The 27005-nt window shown below is 35.7% G+C and overlaps 1 protein-coding gene across 2 annotated transcripts; it reads right to left on the bottom strand.

Moving 5' to 3' along the window:
* Positions 1-116: 116 nt before the first annotated feature.
* Positions 117-27004, bottom strand: GTPBP10 (GTP binding protein 10). 2 transcript variants are annotated; one of them, XM_059171066.1, is made up of 10 exons: positions 26875-27004; positions 23673-23866; positions 15761-15852; positions 14849-14993; positions 9591-9664; positions 8106-8158; positions 5507-5614; positions 4713-4790; positions 2430-2553; positions 117-608 (listed from the first exon to the last, which is right to left on the bottom strand). In XM_059171066.1, exons 1-10 carry the CDS (start codon positions 26905-26907, stop codon positions 373-375), a joined length of 1137 nt encoding a protein of 378 aa, XP_059027049.1. In that variant the 5' UTR covers positions 26908-27004; the 3' UTR covers positions 117-372. The 2 variants fall into 2 exon arrangements, with proteins under 2 accessions (XP_059027049.1, XP_059027050.1); XM_059171067.1 differs by lacking the exons at positions 4713-4790; positions 5507-5614.
* Between the last annotated feature and the right edge of the window lies 1 nt (position 27005).

The raw sequence follows: 27005 nt of genomic DNA, 5'->3' as shown, positions 1-27005 counted from the left end.
GTAACTACAAAACAAGAAGGTATGGTTCTTGAATGATGGCATTTATAGCAGAAGGTTAATAAACCTTCTAAAGAATACATGTCTGTAGAAAAACTTTCAAATGAATATAATTTCAGTATCATTTAAAATTTTTTTTAATTTTAAAAAACATTTTATTTATTTATTTGACAGAGAGAGACATCACAAATAGGCAGAGAGGCAGGCAGAGAAAGAGGGGGAAGCAGGCTCCCCTCAGAGCAGAGAGCCCGACACAGGGCTCGATCCCAGGACATGAGATCATGAGCTGAGCCGAAGGCAGAGGTTTAACCCACTGAGTCACCCGGGTGCCCCTCAGTATCATTTTTAATAGATTTAAATTACATCTATCTGGGGCTAATAATTTTTTGGTGGTGGCTCACTATAAGATATTGTACTGGAAATTTGTAAGTTAAGCAACTGTTTCTTATGATATGCATCATCTTCCTGATTGGCATGTTCATCTAGAGATTTTCTTATATAGTTCTTTAATTCGTCAATTCCTTCTCCTGTAATTGCAGAGATGGGGATGATATGTTGGAACTCCATGGTCCTCTCTGGAATCATGTTTTTTTCAAATAGATGCAGAAAATCTGAAACAAGGAGCATAAAACTAAGCTGATTTTCATTGTCTTTGAAAGTAAATTAAAACTATATTAGAGGTTTATGAATCAAGGTACTAAAAACTAGTATTATTCTTTTTTTCCTTCCCTCATTAATAACCTCTCAGAAACTTTTGTTTTTACAAATGACAATGGCAAGATTCTAAGCACATGATAGGTGCTTAGCAAATATTTTTTGGATGAATATATTTTAAACCAAATTAAGTAAAAATAAAAGATAAATCACACATGCTCTATTTACAGAAGCAAAAAATTTGCTTTTTCGGAGGAGCTCAATGAAGTCAGGCAACACAGATTTTCTAAAAGACGTATGTATAAAAATAACATCATTCATGATTGGGATTTTGTCACTTGCCTCAATACACAGGTGGCCTTTAGCTGCCCTAAACTACAGGCTTTAACTACTAAACTACCCTAAACTACAGGCTCTGGCGTTAGGAGCTGTACTAAAATTGAAAGGGGTGTGGGGACATTTTAATGGGAAATCATTTCAGATGAGTTCAATCTATCACCCCACAGGGGCTGACAGCTATTATATTACTTTTTCCTCTTCCCTGCCTTCAAGACAATGGGAAGGGAGACAGCACATTGATGGGATGGGTTAACATGGATATGCACTGGAAAGGCTGGACTGAAAGAGACTGTACAAGTAAACATGGAACTTCATTTGTGAGATTCGAACATCCTCAAAGAAGTCCAAAGATGTTAACTCAGGAATTATCACTGAGGTCACTGTATTTTGTTTTATGACAGACCAAAATAGCACAAACTCTTGAGTTACTCTCCCTTTTGACACCTCCTCTGTAAATTCCCTTTTCTGCAAGACCAACTAGCAAATAGATCTAATGACCTCATAAAGCAAGTGACATTATAGAATAAAGAGTACTCAGTATTTCCAGGAATATTTATATCCTGAAAGTAATTTATTAACTCAAGGACAGCTCCAATACGTAAATTATGCAAGGGAAAGATTTCTGTAAGGGAGAAAGGATCTTCTGGTGCTGTGTGATAGCCCCAGTATACTATAACTTATTTTCCTCATTTCTATAGAAGGATAAAAACAGGGAATTAGTACCATTTAAAAACATATTAGACACCTTCTATCCACCTGACTTTTTCTCCTCTTCTAGATTCAGAAAAATGAAAGCATCATTACTGTAGGATAGGAAGTGTTCTGCAAAGGTCAATATTCAAAACTATGGAGAGTCCCTTTAAGTTCCTTTACACGAAGTGGTCCATTTGGGAACAAATTTCAAACAAATAAATCCTTTTGCAACAACAGCACTATTATTCTATGTCACACATATGTAGGTACATAAGTTCTTTTTAGAAATTAGGACTCTTCAGGGTACTTTGCTGGCATTGCAAAGATACATATCTCTTTAGAACTATTTGCTCTGGTTTTAAATTTATAGTGTATTAGGGGAATGAAGGTCTAGAACTTGTGAAGTATGTTAAAGTAAAAGAATTTACAGGTAGATGCTGACTTTCTTCTCTTCTGATCCAACTCCCATTAACTCTTTAAGGGCCTAGTTTAAATTTCACTTCTTTATGAAGCCCGACTTTTCCTTTTGTCTCTGCTAACTTACTGTCCATATCACAGTTCTGAAACTTGATAAGTATTATGTTACAATGTTATTTAAAGTTTCATATTAATGTGTTCTTTCTTCAAACATAATTTTTTTTAAGAGTAGCAATTATCAGTTTTCTTTTGCATTGATTACACCACTTAGCACTTTCTGCACGCAATAGGTAATCATTAAATTGGCATTAAAGAACAAATGGGTTTACCTTTAGGATTTTGGAGTTGATTCATCAGTACATGGTATTTATCCTGAGCACCTGGCAAGTCCATTTTATTAACTGCCAGAAGTGCAGGTTTTGTCTGAAGTTCCTCTTTGTACAACTCCAATTCCTTCCAAAAAAACCAAAAAAACAAAAAACAAGTAATTTTATTAAAATAAATATATAGATTACCTATTTGGTAATATCTTTCTTTACTTTGTAGGCCTGGGTAATCTAGAGCCCACTGACATTTCTGAAATTCAATAAACCTCAATAACCACAAAATTAAATGACAAAGAAAATTCATAAAATGCTCACTGGTTAGGTCACATGTTAATATATTTTAATTCAAATGACATCTTAGAGACATAGTGATTTGTACATAGGACCAAATACAGATATCTAGACTTCTATTAAGCACACTGATAAAATTCAGAAGTAAATAGTAACAGTCTAATGCTATATTTATATTATTCTTAGAAAAAGTAAGTGTGCTTAGTAGTAAATTTTCATGACCATAAATTAGGAAATGGGTGTTTTTTTTTTTTAAATATTTTATTTATTTATTTGACAGGCAGAGAGCACAAGTAGGCAGAGAGGCAGGCAGAGGGAGAGGGAGAAACAGGCTCCCCAGTAAGCAGAGAGCCTGATGTGGGGCTTGATCCCAGACTCCGAGATCATGACCTGAGCCTAAGGCAGAGGCGTAACTGACTGAGCCACCCAGGCACCCCCACTGAAGTATTTTAAGCAAAGAACAAGCATTATCTTGGTTTTTTCACAAATATCACTCTAGCTGCCATATTTAAAAATATAAAATAGAATAAAAAATATAGAACTAGAGAATGGTATTATTTTTTTTTAAGATTTTATTTATTTATTTGACAGAAATCACAAGTAGGCAGAGAGGCAGGCAGAGAGAGAGAGAGAGAGAGAGAGACGGGGAAGCAGGCTCCCCACTGAGCAGAGAGCCAGACGCGGGGCTCAATCCCAGGACCCTGGGACCATGACCTGAGCTGAAGACAGAGGCTTTATCCCACTGAGCCCCCCGGGCGCCCCTAGAGAATGGTATTATAATAGCATTGTGTGGTGACAGATGGAAGGTACACTTGTGGAGAACATAGCATGATGTATATAGAGTTACTGAATCACTATGTTGTATACACCTGAAAATACTGTAACTTTGTATGTCAACTACATTTCAATTTTAAAAAATGGACTGGAGAGAAGTGAGACTGGAAGCAATGTGGTGACACAGGAATACTTAAAACATTCTAGTGAGGAGGGCTGATGATTATAACAGTGTGGATGAAGACACATAGATGAATTTCAAAGATTTAGGATATGGAAGTGATAGGGCTTAATGCAGATGGTGAGAAAGAAAGAAGCGAGACTAACACCCAGGATTCTGGTTTACAAAACCATTAAAGTTCAGTTGTATGCATATTAAGTTTGAGAACGTAATGTGACAGCCAGTGAAAGATATCCATTAGTTGGCTGGTCTAAAGCAAGACCAGAAGACGTAGGTATCAATCAGAAAGATCTGGCAGTCATCGGTGTATTAACTGTAACGGAATGCTATCTAAGGAATGAACAGAAAAAAGCAAAAAAATAGACTGAGGGGTGCCTGGGTGGCTTAGTTGGTTAAACATCTGCCTTTGGTTCAGGTCATGAGCCTACAGTCCCAGGATCAATCCCCACATTAGGCTCCTTACTCAATGGAGAGCTGCTTCTCCCTCTGCCTCTCACCCCACTCACACTCTCTCAAATAAATAAAATCTTCTTAAAAAAAAAAAAAAAAGACGAGGGGCGCCTGGGTGGCTCAGTGGGTTAAGCCTCTGCCTTTGACTCAGGTCATGATCTCAGGGTCCTGGGATCGAGCCCTGCATCAGGTTCCCTGCTCAGCGGTGAACTTGCTTCCCCTTCCCTCTCTCTCTGTCTGCTGCTCTGCCTACTTGTGATCTCTCTGTCAAATAAATAAAAAGAATCTTTAAAAAAAAAAAAAACAGACTGAGAAATAGTCTAAAAAGTAGGAATAAAAGTTCAAGCAAGAATAAAGTCTGAGAAGTATGTAACAGAGATTTAAAATAAAGGAGAATTTCACTGGTTTTAATAGGTTGAAGCGTGGGTTAACACAGAACTGGAGAAAGCAAGCTTAGATGATTCTTTGACTTCAAAGCTTCAAAAAGTAGAGGTAGAATATGTATTCATTCTAATTATCTGTTATCTAATACAGTTCTATATGCCTACATGTCAGACCAAATACAGAACACAGTAAAACAGAAAACCTACTTTTGTAAGCAGTATTATGGTTTCAAAGGCAGTTCTGTATTGAGTTTGGGAAGAAAGCTGAAATCCAGAAATATCGACCTAAAAAAAAGATGGAAAGAGACAGCTTTTGACACAACTACAGCTACAAATTTCTGTTTTGAAATGTTTAACTTTCTCAAGCTAAAAATAATTTCTCAATCTATACATTGTTAATTCAGTAATTCAAAATGAGTAAGAGAAACTGTGGTGTAAAGACAGCCATAATTATTCTGATGAAATTATAATATTAATGAAATAAAAAACTAGTATGGATAAAACAATTTGTATGAGATACAGACAATCTAATAAATAGCTCCAACACCATCAATGAAATAGGAAAGAGATACTCTATAATAACATAACAGTATGTTGACAGCCTTAAAGAATTAAACCTTGATAAGTATGGCCAAACTTACATCGGATATAGTAATGTCATCTCCACTCTGTGTTATAAACGAAGATTACTTACTATATTTGACTCCCATTTAAACACTTAGTAGAATAACATGTGATAGTACCTTATCTTTTAATTTTATTATTCTAAAGAATTTCTCCTAGGAACATTGCCAAAAGCAAGGGAAGCAAGGGCAAAAATGAACTATTGGGATTTCATCAAGATCAAAAGCTTTTGCACAGCAAAGGAAACAGTTAACAAAATCAAAAGACAACTGACAGAATGGGAGAAGATATTTGCAAACGACATATCAGATAAAGAAAACTAAACACATTGATTTTCACATTCATTTGAACATTACACTGGTACACATATGACTTACAACAAACAGTAGTTGTTTGGTTCTTTCTATATGCTTGAGGAATTTATGGCCCATTCCTTTGTTCATATGTGCTCCTTCTATTAAACCAGGAAGATCAGCTACTGATATCTAATACAAAATTAGATGGTTTAATAAAAAAAAGAAAATAATTACATCCCCAAATTTTCCTATTTCAAATACAGTTACTAATTTGTGATTATCACTGCATATTTATAAAACCAAGATATTAAGAATCAAAACCATTTGTTATCAGAAATTAGAGTCCCATTTTTACTTACTAATCTAACAATCTAAGAATTCTAGGGATTAGTTTAACATTTATTAATCACATAAGTTCTCTTTAGAATTCCATCGATTATATTGTTCAACATGAACCTGTCACAGAATTTCAACTTTCTGAGTTCTTAAAAGTATAGAGGGATAGTAATTCAGCAGACATAGACTTATAGCTCTATAGTTTCGAGTTTTAAATTCCATATGTAATTGATTATGTGGCACCACTGTTCCTTTTCTGTTTATGTTCTACCAGGAGGACTACTGACCATTTTTGAAAAGTGAAGGAGAAAAGGTTCTTTTTTTTTAAATTTTATTTTTTAAAAAATATATATTTTTAAAGATTTTTATTATTTATTCAACAGAGAGATAGAGATCACAAGTAGGCAGAGCGGCAGGCAGAGGGAAAGAGGGAAGCAGGCTCCACGCTCAGTGGAGAGCCCGATGTGGGGCTCGATTCCAGGGCCCTGAGATCATAACCTGAGCTGAAGGCAGCTGCTTAACCGACTGAGCCACCCAGGCACCCCAGGAGAAAAGGTTCTTATATCTCCTTTTTGAAATGGTAAGTGATTAACTATTAGTCTGTATTTGTGGTTTTCAAACCTCACTGCACATTATAAACACCCAGGGATCTTTTAAAAAGTAGAGATACCCAGGCCCTACCCCAAGGAATTTGGTTTCAAATCTCCAGCGCCTAGGCTTCATTTATCATTGTTGTTCTGAAGCCATCCAGTTAATTGTAACGATGTGCAGTAAGGGCTGAGAAGCACTGCTCTTCATACACTGCCCCTGTGGATAGGATTTCACAATTTTATTTATTTATTTATTTGACAGACAGAGGTTACAAGTAAGCAGAGAGGCAGGCAGAGAGAGAGAGGAGGAAGCAGGCTCCCTGCTGAGCAGAGAGCCTGATACGGGGCTCCATCCCAGGACCGTGGAACCATGACCTGAGCTTTAACCCACTGAGCCACCCAGGTGCCCCGGATTTCACAGTTTTAAAGGAAACTGTGGCTATATGACAAAGCAGTCATATAGACAAAATGCAACAAAGGTTTCATGTCCTGAAAAGATTTTTTTCATGTCCTAAAATTTTGTTTGCAGGTTCTCCATCTTAGAATTTTGCAACTGAGAATTAAGTTTCCCTTAAAATTTACAATGTTCTCTTTTCCTCTATATATTGTTCTCCATATTCAAATTATTTATAATTTTACTTATTCTATATAATAAAGTTTTAAAAAAATTTTTATTGTTAAATAACTTATATAAATGAACATAAATCTTTTATGTGTCACTGATGTATTATCACCTTAAGTCCATACTTTACATTAGGGTTCACTCTTGGTTTTGTGCATTCTACTGGCTTTGACAAATGTATATCATCATGTACCCACCATTATGGTATCATACAGAATGGTTTCACTGCCCTAAAAATCCTGTGCTCTACTGGTCATCCTTTCTTTCCCCTTAATCCTTGGAAACCACTGATCTTTTTGTCATGTCCATAGTTTTGCCTTTTTCTAGACTGTGACATAGTTAGAACCATATCGTATGTAGCCTTTTCAGATTGGCTTCTTTCCCTTAGGAATATGCATTTAAGTTCTTCCATGTCTTTTCATGCCTTCACAGCTCAATTCTTTTTAGTGTTAGATCATATTCCCTTATTACCACAATTTATTTATCTATTCACCTACTGAAGGACATCTTGGTAGCTTCCAAGGTTTGGCACTTCTGAACAAGGCTGTTACAAACATCCATGTGCAGGTTTTTGTGTGTATGTTGCATTTGCGTAAATACCAAGGAGCATAAATGCTTGTCATACATTATATATTTTAAAAATTTTGTTACTTTCCTTTGTTATTTGTTTTTACTCTAATTATTCAAAAGATTTATAGTTATTCTTTATTAAGGAAAAATAAGTTTTAATAGCTAGACCAGAATCCCTTGCAATTAAAAAAAATTTGTTTTAGAAAGAGAAAGCTGGAATAAAGTAAATTCCATGTACTTTAGAAAATGTTTTTAGGAACCAAAAATCCATAATCAAATACAGTAAAATACAGACTTGCAATGAGAACAAACAGAGATCAAAGAGATAAAGAAGATTCTATGCTGTAACGATAAACTGGACCTAAACTTTGGAAGGACAAAAAGTTATATTTTCATATGATATTCTACTATTATCATGCTCAGGAGAATTGATTCGATCATGGTCTCATTTACCAAAAACAAAATTCTGCTACCTTTCCCCCCAACACCATAGAAACAATCAAATATTACATAGTCCAAGCATCAAAAGCACTTCTAACCAAATGTCTTTAAAAATACTCACCTGTTTGAAATCATCATACATAATCTTTCCAAGCTGAGGCTTTAATGTTGTAACTAAAAGAAATAATAAATTTAGGCTAGAATAAGGCTGGTACTCTCAAAACTGTCTTACCATTATGTATAAAAAAATATTACTATTTTTTGGTAAACAATTTAAGTCAGATAATATTCTCATTGTTGGAGTGGAAAATACAATTATAATCTGCATAGGCATAAAGCTAATCTAATCAGTGGGCTTCAAAGTTCTTTGGCTGTACTTTAAGGAGCATGATAAAGGTGCCGCTGGGTAGAACAGAATTTAGGTTTCTATCACTGGGTCTGTGGGCGAAATTTGTTTAGTCCTTTCTCATTCACTTATCCTCAAACCTTATCAATTCTGCACTAGCCTCTTTCCTATGACTCTGAACTTTTCTTCCTCTTTCCTTCTCAAGAGCTCCTATACTTTAACAATAAATAATGGTCACATAATTTACAGCAATTAGAACCAAACTAACTCTACTTCATCAGAGTTTAATTTTAGAATGGCTTAATTGTATTTTCCAGGTCAATGGATGTTTCTATATCTTTTCGTTTAATGATAACAGAGACTCTATCACATTTATTTATTACGTGGTCTAAGCATCCACTCTATTTCATCTAGCTAATGCAATAACCTAACTACTCTTCCCAGACCCATTTAGGTCCCACACCCATTCATTTTCTACATCACATGTGGTGAGATCTTTTTGAAAAGCAATCTAATCATTTCATCCTTTGATTAAAAGGCTATGAGCTGCTCTTTAGATATAAAGAGCAAAGCCTACCTGGTCTGTATGATATAGTTTCTACTTACATCTCCTGCCTCATCAATTCCCTCTTTCCCTTATTACATGTTCTCTAGACACAGAGATCTCCCTGCCACCAGAGAGCCTTTGTGTACATTGCTACTTCCTCTGACGGAAGTACCTTTCACATCCACTGTCTCTCACTGATTAATGCAAGTATTCTTCATACCTCAGCCCTAGCATTACACCTTTCCAAAGTTTAAAGCAGCTAACTACACTCTTTCACAGAATCATAATATATTCTCTTATAGTCAGGTATGATATATATGCCCTCCCCTACTAGTCTATAAGCTCAGTAAGAGTCAGAACAGTGCTTACCCATCTTTGTTTCTACAGAACCCACTGGAGTTCACAGAAATACTTGCTAAATGAATAGAAAGAACAGTGCTTGATAAAGGATAGGTGCTCAGAAAATCACAACTAAGTTAAATAAGTGGTTATGCAAGGAGAAATAAATGCAAAGAAGCAAGTATCTAACAAGTACTAGGAACTTTGTGAAGAGCTAAAGAGATTTCAAGGATTAATGGGAAATGCATGTACGCTGGTGGCCAAGTTTTCACACTAAGGCTACCTCAGAGTTGTCACTTTATTCACATTCAAAGAAAGATGAGTCTTTAAAAATTTACCTCCACATATTAAAATACACAACAAATGATACTTACATGCATAATCTGCAATTGCAGGCTTTGCATGAGAAACCTGACTTAGCAAAGAGGATTTTCCAGCATTTGGGAATCTGAAATGAAAAAATAATGTAATGAATTAAAACAAATATTAGTATTGTTAACAATACTTGATTATCTCTGAATTTCTAACATTTCAGCAAGTACATTTCTTGAATACCTGTGGGAATAAAAACAGACTATAAATTAAAAATAATCCCAAAAGGGGCTGCCTGGGTGGCTCAGTCATCAAGTGTCTGCCTTCGGCTCAGGTCATGATCTCGGAGTCCTGAGATCTAGCCTTGCATCGGGCTCCCTGCTTTGTGGGAGCCCTGCTTCTCACTCTCCTGCTCCCCCTCTTGTGTTCCCTCTCTCACTGTGTCTTTCTCTGTCAAATACATAAATTATTTTTTAAAAATAATAATCCTGAAAAACTTGAATGAAATATACATATGAAAAAAATAAAGATAAATTTATGCTGGACACTAGTGATGTTTTAGTATTGGGAGTATAATTCAATTATCTTAAAAAAGCCTGCAAATCATAGAAAAACAAAAAGAAACTAATGAAAATACTAACAATCCACTAATTCTAGCCAAACAATGACAAAATATTGCTTATATTGCTTTATAAATTTTCTTTAATATGTTTTATACTGTATTTCCAAATATATACAAAAGTAGAGAGAAGTAATGAATCTCATTTAGCAATAGCCTACCTTCAACAAATTACACATTCCCAATACTTCTTCTTTTTTTTTTTTTTTTTAAAGATTTAATTTATTTATTTGACAGACAGAAATCTGAAGTAGGCAGAGAGAGAGGGAAGCAGGTTCCCTGCTGAGCAGAGAGCCTGACTTGGGGCTTGATCCCAGGACCCTGAGATCATGACCTGAGCTGAAGGCAGAGACTTAACCTACTGAGCCACCCAGGCACCCCCCCCAATACTTCTTTTAAAGTTGCTTTGTACAGGGACTCACCTAAGGCCCGTGTATTACAACTGGTTAATGTATCCCTTAAAATTTCTTTTGGTAAAGATCTCCCCCATTTTATTTTCTCTTTGTAATTTAGTTCATTTTTTTTTTTTTAAAGTTTATTTGAGGAAGAAAGAGAGAGAGCCAGTGTGCGCTACAAGTGCAAGCAGGGGGAGGGGTTTGGGGAGAGAGAAAATCCTTAAGCAGACTCCCTGGTGAGTGTGGAGCCCCACAGGGAGCTTGATCCTAGGACCCAGACACCATGATCTTAGTGGAAATCAAGTTGGGCACTTAACTGACTGAGCCACCCAGGTGCTGCTGTAATTTTATTTTTAAGGAAACTGGGTCATTTGTCCTATAGCATTTCTTTCCCATAGTCTGGATATATATTTTTTTTTTGCTGACACCCCCATGATGTCCTTTAGCATGCTCCTTTGCCCCAGTTTTTCTATAAATTGTTAGTTTGAGAAAAAGCCTTGATCAGGTTCAGTTTTGATTTTTTTTCCTGAAAGATTACTTCATAGCTGGTTGGCCTGTTTTTTAAACTGAGTAATAATATATGGTGAACACTTTTCAAGGGCACATTGTAATTTACTTAATTTCCTATTGTTAGGCATTTAGGTTATCTCCAATTTTTTACTATTAAAAATAACATTGCAAAAAAAATGTATGCAGCTAGAAGGACATATACCAACATTAACAGTCACTCCTAGGTGGTGGAATTAATAGATACTTTTTCTTTAAGAAAATTTTCTTTTAGCATTTATTATTTGTCTAACTTTTAAAAACTTTAAACACCACAGTTATTATCCTTGAACTTTTATATTAAAAATTTTACTTGAGAGAGAGAGTGAGAGTGTACCTGAGCCCAGGCAAGGTGGGAGGGGCAAAGGGAGAGGGAGAAACGAACTCCCTACTGAGCAGGGAGCCTGATCAGGGAGATTATAACCTGAGCTAAAGCCAGAGGTTTAATGGACTGAGCCACCCACATGCCCTTTTCCTTTTTTTTTTTTTTTTTTTTTTAAGATTTTATTTATTTATTTGACAGACAGAGACTACAAGTAGGCAGAGAAGCAGGCAGAGAGAGAGAGGGAAGCAGGCTCCCCGCTGAGCAGAGAGCCCGATGCGATGCAGGGCTCAATCCCAGGACCGTGAGATCATGACCTGAGCCAAAGGCAGAGGCTTAACCCACTGAGCCACCCAGCCACCCCACATACCCCTTTCCTTGAACTTTTACATATACCATTAATCTCTTTCTTGAGATATATTTCTTGATGAGAAAAAACTGAATTATAATTAAAATATATATTGTTTAAAGGCTTTGATTTTATTGCTAAATTTGCCTTAGGAAAGGCCCATCATATATGAAAGTACAAGGAATGAGAGTCGCTTAAGAGATGATTTCCTCAGTTCTATGCAGATATTTTCATTAAATTTTTCCAAATAATATTTGTTAATCATTTACCTAACCAGGCAATATACTAGCATCAGAAATACAGCAATCAATGAGACCAGTGTGATCCCTGTCTTCACAGATTTCACTCAAAATGGAGAAAGCTCTTTTTACAATACAAGCCAAACTTTCACTTGGAATAATAGTGTAATAGTTTGCAACTATTAATCTGAAATTCTATAAAAATTTATAACCTCTTAGTAGAGCTCTTTTAACATTCAAAATAAACTTAATTAAAATATCTCATTAAATATATCCTTATAATAAATTTAAAATAAAATTAGTGCAATTTTTTTTAATGACTCTTTTTTCTTTTTTTTTAAATTTATTTATTTGACAGAGAGAGATCACAAGTAGGCAGAGAGGCAGGAAGAGAGAGAGGGGGAAGCAGGCTCCCCTCAGAGCAGAGAGCCCGACACAGGGCTCGATCCCAGGATCCTGAGATCATGACCTGAGTCGAAGGGAGAGGCTTTAATCCACTGAGCCACCCAGGCGCCCCAAAGACTCATTTTCCTATGGAAATATGTATTGTCTTTTTAAAAAAATACAGTATTATCTTACACCTCATTATACCAGGCCCTTTTAACTTTCTGAAATGCAAATTGCAGTAATTTTTATTCATGATTATCCCTAACTAGACTTGCTTATTTCTTTCCATTATCCTATTTTCATAACAGTATTAAATGCAGAAAAGTGCCAGTGACTATTTCCAAGGAAACTGAAATCCTATGAAGAAAAAGGATGCCAATGGTTGAAGAAATGATAATTGAAATTTTTCCTGAAAAGTACTTAATAAAAATTTTAGAGGCTGAAATCTGACCTATGCAAAGATCAGATCTGACAACAGCAGTACAAATACGTTAGTGATAAGCACCTTAGTTCTAAAGTTCAGTTCATTCTTGAAACCAGAAAACAGGTTATCTGTTTATGCTGGTACTCACAGTAGTAACTTTTTAAGAACAGTTGGCTAATTTAAAAGCATTAAAATATATACATTAAGCATTGTACTTAGGAAACTTGATGCTTTAAAAAAAAGAGAAACTGGATGCATCAATTATAGACTGTATTATCAAATCCACTTTTTTTTTTCTGTTGCACATTCTATATTAAGAGGAGAGAAGAATAAGAAATATATTAGTTTTCAAGGCGGCTGTAACAAAGTACCACAAATTGGGTGGCTTAAAACAAAGAAATTCATTCTCTCATGGTTCTGGAAAATAGCACTTTGAAATAAAGATGGAGGCAGACTGATTCCTTTTGAAGGCGCTGAGGAATCAAATCCACTTCTAAAAAGCTTAGTATTTCACTATATGTACTCTCCAATAAACTGGCAATGTAATGATGATGATGTTAGCAGCTATCATTCATTACCCATTCATAAATCTAACGCATGTGTTGTGCTGTAAATGTGTTATCTTATTCACATTTTAGCAATGTATCTAGCCACTATTAAAAAGAGAGAACAAAAGCTTAGAGACATTCTAAAACTTACCCAAGACCTTCCAGGTGATCTCCAGTGGATATGAGATTCTAAACCAAATAGTCTCTCACCTGAGTCCCCCATCCTCACTCCACCTTTACCACTTAGCCTTGTGAGGCTCTTAGTCTGCAGAGGTCTCTGCAGAATTTGAAACACATTTTTGTAACGAATGAGACTGCAAATGGCTAGATTCTCAGTCTTGTTCAGAAAACCTTACTAAGCCTACAACATTGTGAAAAATGAATGTTATTAAAGAAACTATGCCTGATAACTAAGTTTTATGGAAAAGACTAAATGCAAATGGCAAGCCTGAACACCAGGATCACATCCTTCCCTGTTATAATCCCTGTTATAATGTCAGCAAGAATGGGGCCTTCATGAATTCTAAGCCACTGCTGTTAAGACCTAGTAGCTAGACAGGCATGGCAAGAAGTGAGGGATTCAGACTGATTACTCTGGGAAAGAAGCAGGGAGATGGCTGGAGTGGTAGATAAAGAGAGTTAAAAAGAAGCTATGTAAGGCACGGAATGGAACTGGAAGTCTGAAGTAGAGCCAGCAATAGGCAGTGTTCTCTATCTCTTTCTTAAGTCTTTCATGTGACTTCTGCGTAATGCTGAAGGGGGCCAGGCAGACAGAAGAGAAGAAATACAAAGCCAAAGTCTTCCCTTCCTTTACCTACTTTCTAGCTTGCTATCTATCCCTCTCAGTCAGGTGCCAGCACTGCAAACTCTACAGCCAAACAGCACTGTTTGATGAAACAAAGGAAGCCTGTGAAAGAGGGCAACATTGTAGGGTCTGCAGTACTGAGAATGGACAGATCGTAAGTAGAGCATGAAGGAAAGGGAAACAGTCACAGTGAGATCCAACTTGATGCTCAGTAACATCTAAGTCTGATGGCTGAGACTGTCTGTATGGGCCGTTAGCCACCTGATCAACAGAGCAATACCTCTATAAAGACTTGTAGGAGTATCTCAAGCATTTTTTTCTTTTTCTTTCCTCCTATACACTTCATAAAATGTGGTCTGGAATTTTAATTTTATTCCTTAATATCTGGTAATCTTCTTTCACCTTCCTATACTACTGCGTTTGATTGATTTCCTTTCTTGATTCATTCTCTACCATTCCCACTAGCCTACTCAATTGCTGTGATCTTCCTCTCTTCTTATAAATAAAAATTAATTGTGAAACTCCATATTTGCAATGTTAAAATAACTGTATTTAGCAGCATCCTCAATGTATACAGACAACACAAATTCCACAAATAATACTGGTCCCTAATTACCATTCATATTTATCTCCTACTTATGAACTATTTATCAAATTATAAAAATAAAAATACAAATGATACTTACCCCACTAGGCCTACATCAGCTATAAGTTTTAGATCAAGGCGAATGACTCGTTTCTGGCCTTTCAGTGGTAAGAAATTAGTGAGTAATTTACCACCAAGGCCTCCTTCAGCTACCAAAATTCTGTCTTTCTCTTTATTGAGCTCTCCTTAAAAAGACAGAGAAAGATACTTAGAACAAAGATTACTACTTGGAGCTAATCATTAATGACATTTTGCATTCAGAAACAGATGCCAAAAACTTCCAACTTATAAATCTGTATCTTTACAATAATCTTAACTCTAACAGTTAATTTTGAACTCTTAAAAAAAGAATTATTTACTATTTGAGAGAGACAGAGAGACCCTGAGTGAGCACATGTGTACCAGGAGGGTGAAGGGCAGAGAGAGAGGGAAAATCTCAAGTAGACTCCCCAGTGAGTGAGGAGCCTGATGCGGGCTTGGGTCATGATCCCAGGACCCTGAGGATCATGACCTGAGCTGAAATCAAGTTGACTCTACAACCAAATGAGCCACTCAGGCGCCCCTTGAAAAGTTCTTTTTCCCTTGAACAACTTTTATATAAAGTTTTCAAATCTCTTATAAATTAGCAATTGAAGTAGTTTTTAACAAAATTATTTTAAGATTTTATTTATTTATTTGACACAGAGAGCGAGATCACAGCAGGCAGAGGGGCAGGGAGAGTGGGGGAGGGGGAAGCAGGCTCCCTGCCGAGCAGAGAGCCCAATGTGGGGCTCGATGCCAGGACCCTGAGATCAAGACCTAAGCTGAAGACAGAGGCTTAAACCACTGAGCCACCCAGGCTCAGTTTTTTAAATTTTTTTAAAAGTTTAAAAAGGAGCTATTCCTCACAGTTCCCAAACAACTTTAAAAAATATGTACATTTTCACAACCTTAGAATCTATACTACACTTACCTATAATTTTACCATTTTCATCAGTTACTGAAATACCCACAGGTACAGGAATTTCACAGTCTTTTCCTTTGGACCCTTTCAGTGCATTAACTCTACAAAAAAATAAAGCTAAATTAAAATAGGGAAAACCCACTATATTAAATGGACTATACTGAACAAATATAATGGCTTACAAAGACTAGAAACCAACTTTTCTTGTTGGTACAGATGTTAAATGGCCAAATATCAGAAGAAGAGAAAATTATTGCTATTTATTTGCATTTCAGACTATCATATAAAAACAATAAAAATAAAACAGATAACAAGATAAGTAATAATAATAATAATAATAATAATAGGTAATGATTTAAGTTGAAGAAAAATATACAAACAAAAACATAATACAATTACATAACGATAACAACCACGTTAAAGCTATCACATAATTATGTACCACTTATTCAGCCAATTGTACATACAGATTCAACATCTACATACAATGCCCAGTGCTCATCACAAACGCACTCCTTAATCCCTACCACCTATTTCACCCATCCCTCCCAACCCACGTCCCCTCTAGAAATCATCAGCTGTTTATTTGCATTTCAGACTATCATATAAAAACAATAAAAATAAAACAGATAACAAGATAAGTAATAATAATAATAATAATAATAATAGGTAATGATTTAAGTTGAAGAAAAATATACAAACAAAAACATAATACAATTACATAACGATAACAACCACGTTAAAGCTATCACATAATTATGTACCACTTATTCAGCCAATTGTACATACAGATTCAACATCTACATACAATGCCCAGTGCTCATCACAAACGCACTCCTTAATCCCTACCACCTATTTCACCCATCCCTCCCAACCCACGTCCCCTCTAGAAATCATCAGCTGCTCTCTACAGTTAAGAATCTATTTCTTGGGGGGCTGCCTGGGTGGCTCAGTGGGGTAAGGCCTCTGCCTTTAGCTCGGGTCATGATTTCAGGGTCCTGGGACCGAGCCTCGAGTAGGGCTCTCTGCTCGGCAGGGAGCCTGCTTCCCTTCCTCTCTCTCTGCCTACTTGTGATCTCTGTCAAATAAATAAAATCTTAAAAAAAAAAAAAAAAGAATCTATTTCTTGGTTTGCCTCTTTCTCTCTTTTCCCCTATGTTCATTTGTTTTATTTCTTAAATTCCACATATAAGTAAAATCATATGGTATTTGTCTCTGAGTTATTTCACTTACCATAATACTAGCCAGTTCCACCCACATCTTGCAAATGACAAGATCTCATTTTTTAATGACTGAATAAGATTCCATTGTATATCTATACCATATCTACTTTATCCATTCATCATGTAAAGGACATTTGGGATCTTCCTGTTAATTTGGATATTGCTGATAATGCTGCTATAAACATTATGGTCCAGGTATCCCTTTGAATTAGATTTTGTATTTTTTATTTTGGAGGTAAATACCCAGTAGTGTGATCACTGGATCATAGGGTACTTCTATTTTTAATTTTTTAAGGAACCTCCATATTGTTTTCCAGAGTGGCTGCATCAATTTGCATTCTCACCAACAGTGTAAGAGGTTTCCCCTTTCTCGGAATCCTCACCAACACCGTGTTGTTAATTTTAACCATTCTGACTACTGTAAGGTGATATCTCATTGCAGTTGTTATTTGTATTTCCCTGATGATGAGTGATATTGAGCATCTTTTCATGTGTCAATCATCTGTATATTTTCCTTGGAAAAGACATGTTTTTTGCCCATTTTTTAACTGTTTTTTGAGTGTTGAGTTTTATTATCTTTTACATATTCTGGATACTAACCCTTTATCAGATATGTCATTTGCAAGTATCTCCTCACTCCGTAAGTTGACTTCTAGTTTTCTAGATTGTGTGCTTCACTGTGCTTTTATTTTATGAAGTCCCAAAAGTTTATTTACTTATGCTTTTGTTTCCCTTGCCTCTAGAGACAATCTAATAAGTTGCTATGGCCAATGTCAAAGAGGTTACTGCCTATATTCTTCTCTAGGATTTTAATGGTTTCCTGTCTCACATGTAGATCTTTAATCCATTTTGAATTCATTGTTGTGTATGGCGTAAGAAAGTGGTCCAGTATCATTCTTTTGCATGTTGCTGTTCAATTTTCCTTACAACATTTGTTGAAGAAGCTGTCTTTTTTCCATTGAATACTCTTTCCTGCTTTTTCCAAGATGAACTGACCTATAGTTGTGGGTTCATTTCTGGGTTTTCTCTTCTGTTCTACTGATCTATGTGTCTGTTTTTGGGCGAGCACCATACTGATCACTTGATCACTACAGCTTTGTAATATAACCTGAAGTCCAGAATTGTGATGCCTCCAGCTTTGCTTTTCTTTTTTCAAGAATGCTTTGGCTATTTTGGGTCTTTTGTGGTTCCAAAAAATTTCAGGATTATTTATTTTAGCTCTGTGAAAGATACTGTCAGTATATTGATAGGGACTGCACTAAATATATAGACTGCTTTGGGTAATACAGACATTTTAACATTATTTGTCCTTCCAATCCGTAAGTTTGGAATGTTTTTCCATTTCTTTGTGTCCTCTTCAGCTTCTCTCATCAATATTTTATAGTTTTCAGAACACAGATCTTTTACCTCTTTGGTTAGGTTTATTCATAGGTATCTCATGGTTTTTGGTGCAACTGTAAATGGGACTGATTCCTTGATTCCTTTTTTTGCTGTTTCATTGTTGGTATATAAAAATGCAACAGATTTCTGTACATTGATTTTGTATTCTACAACTTTACTGAATCCATGTATCAGTTCTAGCAGTTTTTTGGTGGAGTCTTACAGGTTTTCTAAATAGAGTATCAGGTCATCTGCAAATAGTAAATTTGACTTCTTCCTTGCCAATTTGAATGCCTTTTATTTTTGTTATCTGATTGCTGTGGGTAGGACTTCCAGTACTATATATTAACAACAGTGGTCAGAGTGAACATCCCTGTCTTGCTCCTGACTGTAGAGGAAAAGTTCTCAGATTTTCCCCATTAAGGACAGTATTGGCTATGGGTTTTTTGTATATGGCCTTTATGATGTTGAGGGATGTTCCCTCTATCCCTACTTTGTTGAAGATTTTTATCATAAATGGATGTTGTACTTTGTCAAATTGCTTTTTCTGCATTTTTTGAAAGGATCATATGGTTCTTATCCCTCCCTTTATTAATGTGGTATGTGACATTGATTGATTTGTGAATACTGAGTCACCCCTGTAGCCCAGGAATAAATCCTACTTAGTCATGGTGAATGATTCTTTTAATGTACTGTTGGATTTGATTTGCTAGTATTTTATTGAGAATTTGCATCCATGTTCATGAGGGATATTGGCTTATATCCCTTATATTATAATATAATATTATAATATTATATTATATTGTATTATAATAATAATATAATATTATTATATAATATAAGGGATATATTATATATCCCATATCTTATATGCAGTGTTTGGTTTTGGTTCAGGATTATGCTGGCCTAGAATGAATTTGAAAGTTTTCCATTTCTATTTTTTGGGAAAAGTTTGAGAAGAATGGGTATTAACTCTTCTTTAAATGTTTGGTAGACATTTGTTGGGAGTTTTTTCATTACTGATTCAATTTCTCTGCTGGTTATCAAGCTGTTCAAGTTTTTTATTTCTTCCTATTTCAGTTCTCGTAGTTTATATGTCCTAGCAATTTAATCAATCTCTTCCAGGTTGTCCAATTTGTTGGGATATAGTTTTTCATAATATTCTCTTAGAATTATTTGTATTTCTGTGGTATTGGCTGTTATTTCTCTTCCCTCATTCGTGATTTTATTTATTTAGGTCCTTTCTTTTTTGTAAGTCTGATTAGGGTTTTATCAATTTTATTAATTTTTTTCAAAGAGAAATAGGTACTATTATTATCCCTATTTTATAGCTGAAGAAACAGACTTTTATACAGATCTTGAACACTTTAAAGGATTTACATGCTGAAGGCATGGCTTCTTCAAAGCAGTAGTTTTCAGTTTTTCAATTGCAACTCAGTGAGAAATAATACAGTCATCATTCATACACACCCACAAACACACATATGTACACATACAAATTCATATATATATATGACTTAAAAGTTTTGTGAAACCCTACCTCATGATAGTGCGGTTTCTTATTCTGCTTTTTTTTTTTTTTAAATATTTTATTTATTTATTTGACAGAGATCACAAGTAGGCAGAGAGGCAGGCAGAGAGAGAGAGAGGCAGAAGCAGGCTCTCTACCGAGCAGAGAGCCCGATGTGGGGCTCGATCCCAGGACCTGAGTTCATGACCTGAGCCAAAGGCAGAGGCCTAGCCCACTGAGCCACGTAGGCGCCCCCCTATTCTGCTTTTTATATGAAATCTTATAAATTGATTTTACGACCCTAAGGCAATGTTTTTCAAAATACAGTCAAAACCAGCACTTAAAATAAGATAGGTGATTGCTGTGCAACAAGATGAATGTAGTACAATGCCACAGAACTATCCATGTTAAAATGGTAAATTTCATATTATGCATATTCTCCCCCAAAAAAGGAAAACAACAATGTACAACATACCACAGGATAGAAAATAGAGTAACATACATGTGTGGCTAAAATGTAAAATGTTTCTCAGTATGGATGGCACAAAAATGGTTTAAAAGTTCCTATTAAAAAATTGAAAGACAGAGTCTAAAAACACTAGTTTAGAGTATTTAAAATTGTCTAATAGTTGAGCTTTTTTTCCCATGATTAACCTTTTCATATCCTAAAAACTAAAGCACATGAACAAATCTTTCAAGGAAAAGAAGATAAGGGAGTTAAGATTTACACTCAATAGGGAACAAATCTCTTTAGATGGAATTAAGTGAGCTTTGTTTGAAAAACAGAAAATGAGGATAGGTGGGGGTAGGTGCAAGTGGTGAGGTTGTATTGACAAAGCTTGGTGGTTTGGCACAGACTGATTGGAAAGCACATTCTTGAGGTAAAATGGGGGATAAATGAGGCAATGTGCAGATACCAGCATATAAAAAAACTCCCTTGTATTAAATATTAAACTCCAAATACATATTTCAAAAAGTTAAAATACCAATCTATTTTCAAATCAATCATTTATGAATTTAATTAACTTACACAAAGCTTGTGCACTGAGATTTAAAAAGTAATACTTTAAAATCACAGCATGATATACCATACCTCAATGTATGAGTTCATCTTTGAGTGTACTACATCTAAGATATCATTTTGGTATCTTGTTTATACTTGATCCTCATTAAGTGTGCGCTGAATTAAACAAAATAGACACTATCTCTGTTATCACTGCAAAATGAAAATAAATGATAGCTCAATTTCATCAATCCAAGAGTCTCCCTTTTGGTTCTACAGCCAGAAACAAAATGTCATGTAAGGTACCTTGCAAAGCTCTTGTAGATTTCTGATTATTGACGAAAACTAACACTGAACAATTGATTTTAAAAATAACATTGAACATTGCATGCCATAGTGGACCACAAAATGCATCTCTTACAACTGACTGCAGGGAACATCAATGACCCATGACCCAAACTGATGTGCTCTGAAATCTTAAAGAGATGATGCTTCCCACAGTCTACTTCTTACCAATGATTAGGTGTGGCAGGGTAACTAAGGCAGCCCCTTTGTAGGAGACAAGAATTCCTCCTTTGGTTTAAGGAGTCACTATCAGCTTTGCCTTAATTTTCTTAAAACTGCACAGTGGATTAAAATTTTGCCTTTCTTTCTCTCCTTTGTAAGGCTTAGATTTGCACAGTGGTCAGACAACTTTCCCAACATCCTTCAGGTCCCTCTCCAATTTGTCCTTATAGGTGTTTTCCCAATAACTCTCTTGTTCATCACATCTTACTTTGGTACCTGCTTCTTGCAGGACCCAAATACAGACATATGGTGGCATAATTCATAAAATTATAAAATAATACATTCAAATGCTGGCATTCAGTAAGTTTATTCAACTTAATTTACCTGAACTGCACAAGATAAATAAAACTGTTACCTCCTCCTCCTTTAAATTCTTCCTTAGCTTCCATGACACTAAGTCTTTCCTAACTTTCTATTTTTAGATCACACCTTCTGTTACTTTTCCTTAAATGTTGGTGAATAACAGAATTTGATCCTCAATCCTTTTCTCTTCTGTAATGCACCTACCCTAGTCCATGCTTATGATCAACAAATTTATCTCTAGACCTGACCATATTCCTCAATCACAGACCTGTATTTCAAGTGTTTGCTTACATTTCCAAAGATCTTTCAAACTTCCTTTCCCTACATCTCATTTGCCACTTTCTATTGTAATCCTTTTCAAAGAATGATACTATCATCTACCCACACCTCAAGTCAAAACATGAAGTTGGCCTAGATTTATTATTCTCTTTCAACACTCCATCAATCACCAAGTCTTATTTATTTTACTTCTTTAATATAGTTCTAATCCATCCACTTCTGTCAATCTAATTCATCATTCAACTAATGTTAACTGATATCTACTATGTACCAGTCACTCTACTAGAAATCTAGGAAGAAATGATCTAAACTGTTATGTTCCCTGCCCTAATGGACCTCAGCGGTAGTCTGGTTAAGAGAGCAGACACTAATCAAATACATGAGAAAATGGAAAATTATAACTATGACAAGTCTTATGAATTAGAACTTACAATTCATATGGGAATTCTGACTTCATCAGAGAGGTCAGGAAAAAGATGTCGGCTTAAATCCAAAGGGTTCATAGAAGGCAATTGGATGAGGGGAGGAAAAAGCATTACAGAAAAGGTAACACAAACAAAGCCCCAGTGATAGAAGACAAATGCCAGTATAAGATACTAAAAGAAAGCCAACATGACTGAAATGCAGAAAACACAGAATGTAGAGGGAGATGAAACTAGAATGATGGGTATAGACCAAACACTGTGTATTTCATCATTTCTGAAATATTGCAATATTCTCCAAATTGATCTCCTATCTTGAGTCTCAATCAACACCTCCAATTCATTCTTTAACCAATTATCCCCAGAGTGATTTTTCTAAGACACTAATTTATTAATGTCCCTTTAAAATCTTTCAATGGCTCCCCATCACTCTAAGATAATCTTCAAACACTGTAACACAGCATATCAGGCTCTGCATGATCTGGGCTATAATGTCTTTGTTTTAAAATGAGCCACCCCATTTGTACCACAGTTATGCTAGAAATAAGTATTATTTCACCAGTTTTTTCCCTCCTAATGCACTGCCTTTTTTGTTATACACTTAGCAACACACCTTTTCCTGCTTGATTGTCTGGCAAAGTTCTATTTCCTTCTCAAGACTTGGTTCAAGCACTACTTCCAAAATACAGGTAACTGAGTACGGTTTTTAAAAAGTTCTTTTCAAATTTTGAGGGCAGCATATATTCCATAAAAAATAACAAAAATTTACAAAAAATAAATGGAACATTTTGTTATAGGGAGAAGACCAAAACAAGCCAAAGGAAAATATACAAGGGACTTGGAGAAACAGGCTCTACATCTTAAGACCCCAGCAGAACTACTGGTGATGGTAGGGTGGGTAGAACAGTTGAGATTTGAAAAAGGTTTCCTAAAGATTGCTAAAAATTTAATTTTAGAAGATAGTGGAGGTCATTTTCTGTTTTCACAGCAAAGTGCAAAAGAATATAAACAGACACTAAGAAAAGAAAAGGATAAAAATGTTTAAAAACTGAAACATTCCATAGTATCTACCCTTTTTATCTTTACTAGAATTGAGATAATTATTGTAGACTTCTGCTCATTTACAAATATAGAATATAATTTACTTCAAATTACCAATTCAATCTTGATTTTCTAACCTTTTTTTCCTCTGGGATTAATTTTCTAAAGTCAAAGTCATTCAGTAAATACTTACCGACTATTTGCTCCTTCTCCAGCCACAAATCGTTTCTGAGGATATTTATCTTTAAGTTGTTTTAAAGTCATCCTGTTATGGGCGACAACCCAGACGTCACCACCTTTTCCACCTTCTCCCCCTAAACGAGGGTAACCCATTCCACCACTTCCTCCTTTGGTGAAGAGTCTTAGGTTATCAATGAAGTTTCCATACTTAAAAAAAGAGAGAGAAAGAGATCATTTGTATACCAAACATGCTTACCAACTTAGAACTCCCTATTCTTTTTTTTTTTTTTTTTTTTTTTTTTTACCACTAAAGCTCCTAAAAAAATCAGTATTAGCTTTCTGATTGTCAAATCTATAGTCTTTTTCCTTAGTTCACCTCTGGTTTGACCTCCCTCTCCCGTTTGATTAATTCCCTTAAGATCTCTTTTTTTTTTTTTTTACTTGTTAGTTATCCCACTTTGTGTCTCAAGGTTTCTGACACTGTCCCCCCTTTTTTCAAAAGATTTACTTACTTAATTTTAGAGAGTGCATGCACGTAAAAAGCAGGGGGGATTGGGGGAGGAAGAGGAAGAGAGAGAATCTCAAGCGGACTCCATGCTCAGTGGGGAGCCCGATGCAGGGCTTGATCTCACGACCGTGAGATCATGAGCTGAGCAGACATTAAAAGTCAGATGCTTAATCAAGTGGGAGCCCTGTCTCACTTTTCAATCTAGATTTTCTCCTCTAGGTGATATCAGACTGTACCAGTAAACTATCATCTAGGTGAAATATTCTATATATCTAGTCTGTTGGCTATCTCCATCAGGAGGTAAGCTTAATAGTTTAAAGCAACCAAGAGCAAGATCTGCATTTAATTCATATTTGAAACCTCTCAAATATGTAACTTTTTCTTAGACATTAGTTGAAAGGGTAATAGTCACTGTAGATATACAACATGGCAAAACCACATTTTTCTCCAGGTAAATTCTGTTCCCCCAATATTCTCTCAAATAATTGAACCACCATTTATCTAGTCATGGAGTCTATAATGGGGAATCTCTGACTACACCTGCTTCTTTTCTCAAAGCTCTATTACCTATTTCTCCTTTCTGATACCACTGCCTTAGTATTTTGACCATTACACTGGCTCTAAAACGCTCTTGCAACGTCTAATCATTCCTTCAATTCAGCCTTTGTCCTGCTGCCTGAGCTATTTTTCTGAAAATGGATTTGATCTCTAATTATATTTCTCCCTACTCAAAAACCATTCATGTTTGTTTTTGCTGTTTATGAAATAAAGTCTAAAATTCCCAGTAGTAAAAGTTCTTAACTTATTCTTCCATTTTTTTTTTCATTTGTTCAATCTCCATCTCTCCTTCCTCTCTTTGCTCTGTACTACATAATCTACTATCACATTTCCATGCCACTCTGCTCAGATTTTTCCTCCAATGTCAAATGTTTCTACCATAAACCCACCCAAATGTCAATTTTCTGATGTCTTTCTTTATTCCTCTAGTCAATACTTACCACTGACTTTGCTGGACTCTCTCAGCAATTAGACCATATCTTTATTATTATGCCTTTTGAAATCTTATATTGCATTTAATATTTGTTTTCCTCACTAAACTTCTGCAGGTAAAGATCCTAACCTCTCAAACTATCAAAATTCCTTACAGAGCAATTTCTTTAATTGACAGTCTTTGGTCACTTAGCATAGGTTAGGTACTAAAAACATCTTTTTCCAAAACATGTATAGTCCACTGACCATTCCACTATATTCTGGAGGAGGGGATAAGGATAGATCCCACTAGCACATTTAGTAAAAGCTCCCTTGGTGATTCTGATGCGGTCTAGTTCTCAGATTGCAATGGATGGGAGCACAACAAAGATTTAAAGTTTAGGTTTTGAGTACACAAATGTACTCATGAAATAGAGTGTTCTAAGGGAACATGGTGGAAGGAATATATAAAAGATGAACTTGAGCGCTAGCCAGAGTATTTTTGCAGATGAAGAACTTATACTTTGATTCTGCCAGAATAGATCAGAAATGAGTCACGTATAAGTGAACAGATTCCCCTTGCAAACAACATTTAGTGGAAGTAACTGTTTAGGACAGTAAGGTTACACAAGCAGCCTTTCAGAACTGAGCCACACAAACACACAAAGAAGCAGTTTCTTTTTGGTTGAAGAATTAGTTACCTCATACACCCCAATACTACCTTTCCCATGTTTCTTTTCTATTGGCTACCTATTTTCTGGAAAATAGAGGACTGTATGAAGTATGATTTAATTTGGGGTGCCTGTCTGGCTCAGTCAGTAGAGCAGGTGACTCCTGATCTCAAGGTCTTGAGTTCAAGCCCCACATTGGGCATAGAGCTTACTGAAAAAAACAAAAAAATTCCAAACTCCAAAAAAAAAAAAAAAGAAAGAAAGAAAGAAAGAAAAGAAAGAATAATTTAATTCAGAATATTATTAACCATGACTCTCTCTCGCCAATAAAAAGAAAGTTCTGTTTTAAAAGTTCTATTCAATGTGTAAAACACATTGATTCATCATATTTAGGGGTTTAGAAACCAAACTTAAAATGAGTATCTGACTGTTGTCATTTTTAATGACGCCAGCAAGTCTCAAAACATTACTAGTGAGGTTCTTTAAGATTTTTTTCTTTAATTTTGAAGCAGCTGTAAATTTTACAGAAACGATGTCTAAAATAAACACTGCATAAAAACTGACCTAAATTTCTTGCAAGAAGGCAAGCCAATTACATTACTTTCGTTTCCTGATGAGTAGTTTTTAGAAAGCTCTTAAAAAGAGTACACTAGAGAAAAACATATATAGGAACAGGCTATGGATATTATTACCTAAAAGCAGAAAAATAGACTATTTGAGCCAAAAGAAAGCGTCAACCCTACACACTATGTATACCATATTGCATGCCTAAAAGGCAGGCAGGTTTCCCCAGCTCCCCATCCCGCGTGCACACAATTCCCCTGAAGAACCTCAAACCTTATCCCTCCAAACAACCGTCCTAAACCGTTCCAGGTAGATATAGTCTTCACATCGCTCACGGGCCAAGCCTGACTCCTGGTAGGGCTAAGAGGAGACAACTACAGTAGAACCAAGCAGATAAGAGGCCCCCAGAAAGAAAAAGGGGGAGGAAAGGGGAACCAGAGTTCTCAGGTGGCGCTACAGGCACCATGCTCTGAGCAACAGGATGAGAAACACCGGACACGGACCTTTCTGAACCACACGTAACTGCAGTGCACCATCACTGCGAAATCCCAGGACTCATTCCCGAGGCAGGTGTCCACATCGAGTTAACGCGCGGAATTTTGACGTCACCACTGGCGGCGGATCCTATTTTGCC

Source organism: Mustela lutreola, chromosome 4, assembly GCF_030435805.1.
Source record: "Mustela lutreola isolate mMusLut2 chromosome 4, mMusLut2.pri, whole genome shotgun sequence".
In the NCBI taxonomy this organism is placed as follows: domain Eukaryota; kingdom Metazoa; phylum Chordata; class Mammalia; order Carnivora; family Mustelidae; genus Mustela; species Mustela lutreola.
Note: the sequence above shows the minus strand (reverse complement) of the source record. Positions and strands in the feature narration are given on the sequence as shown.

Coding starts and splice junctions, on each gene's coding strand:
- GTPBP10 (XM_059171066.1), bottom strand. CDS start 26,907: ATGGTGCACTGCAGTTACGTGTGGTTCAGAAAG. Junction 15,853..23,672: donor GGAGAAGGAGCAAATAGTCG/GTAAGTATTTAC, acceptor ATTTTTTTGTAG/AGTTAATGCACTGAAAGGGT. Junction 609..2,429: donor TCAACTCCAAAATCCTAAAG/GTAAACCCATTT, acceptor TCCTTGTTTCAG/ATTTTCTGCATCTATTTGAA.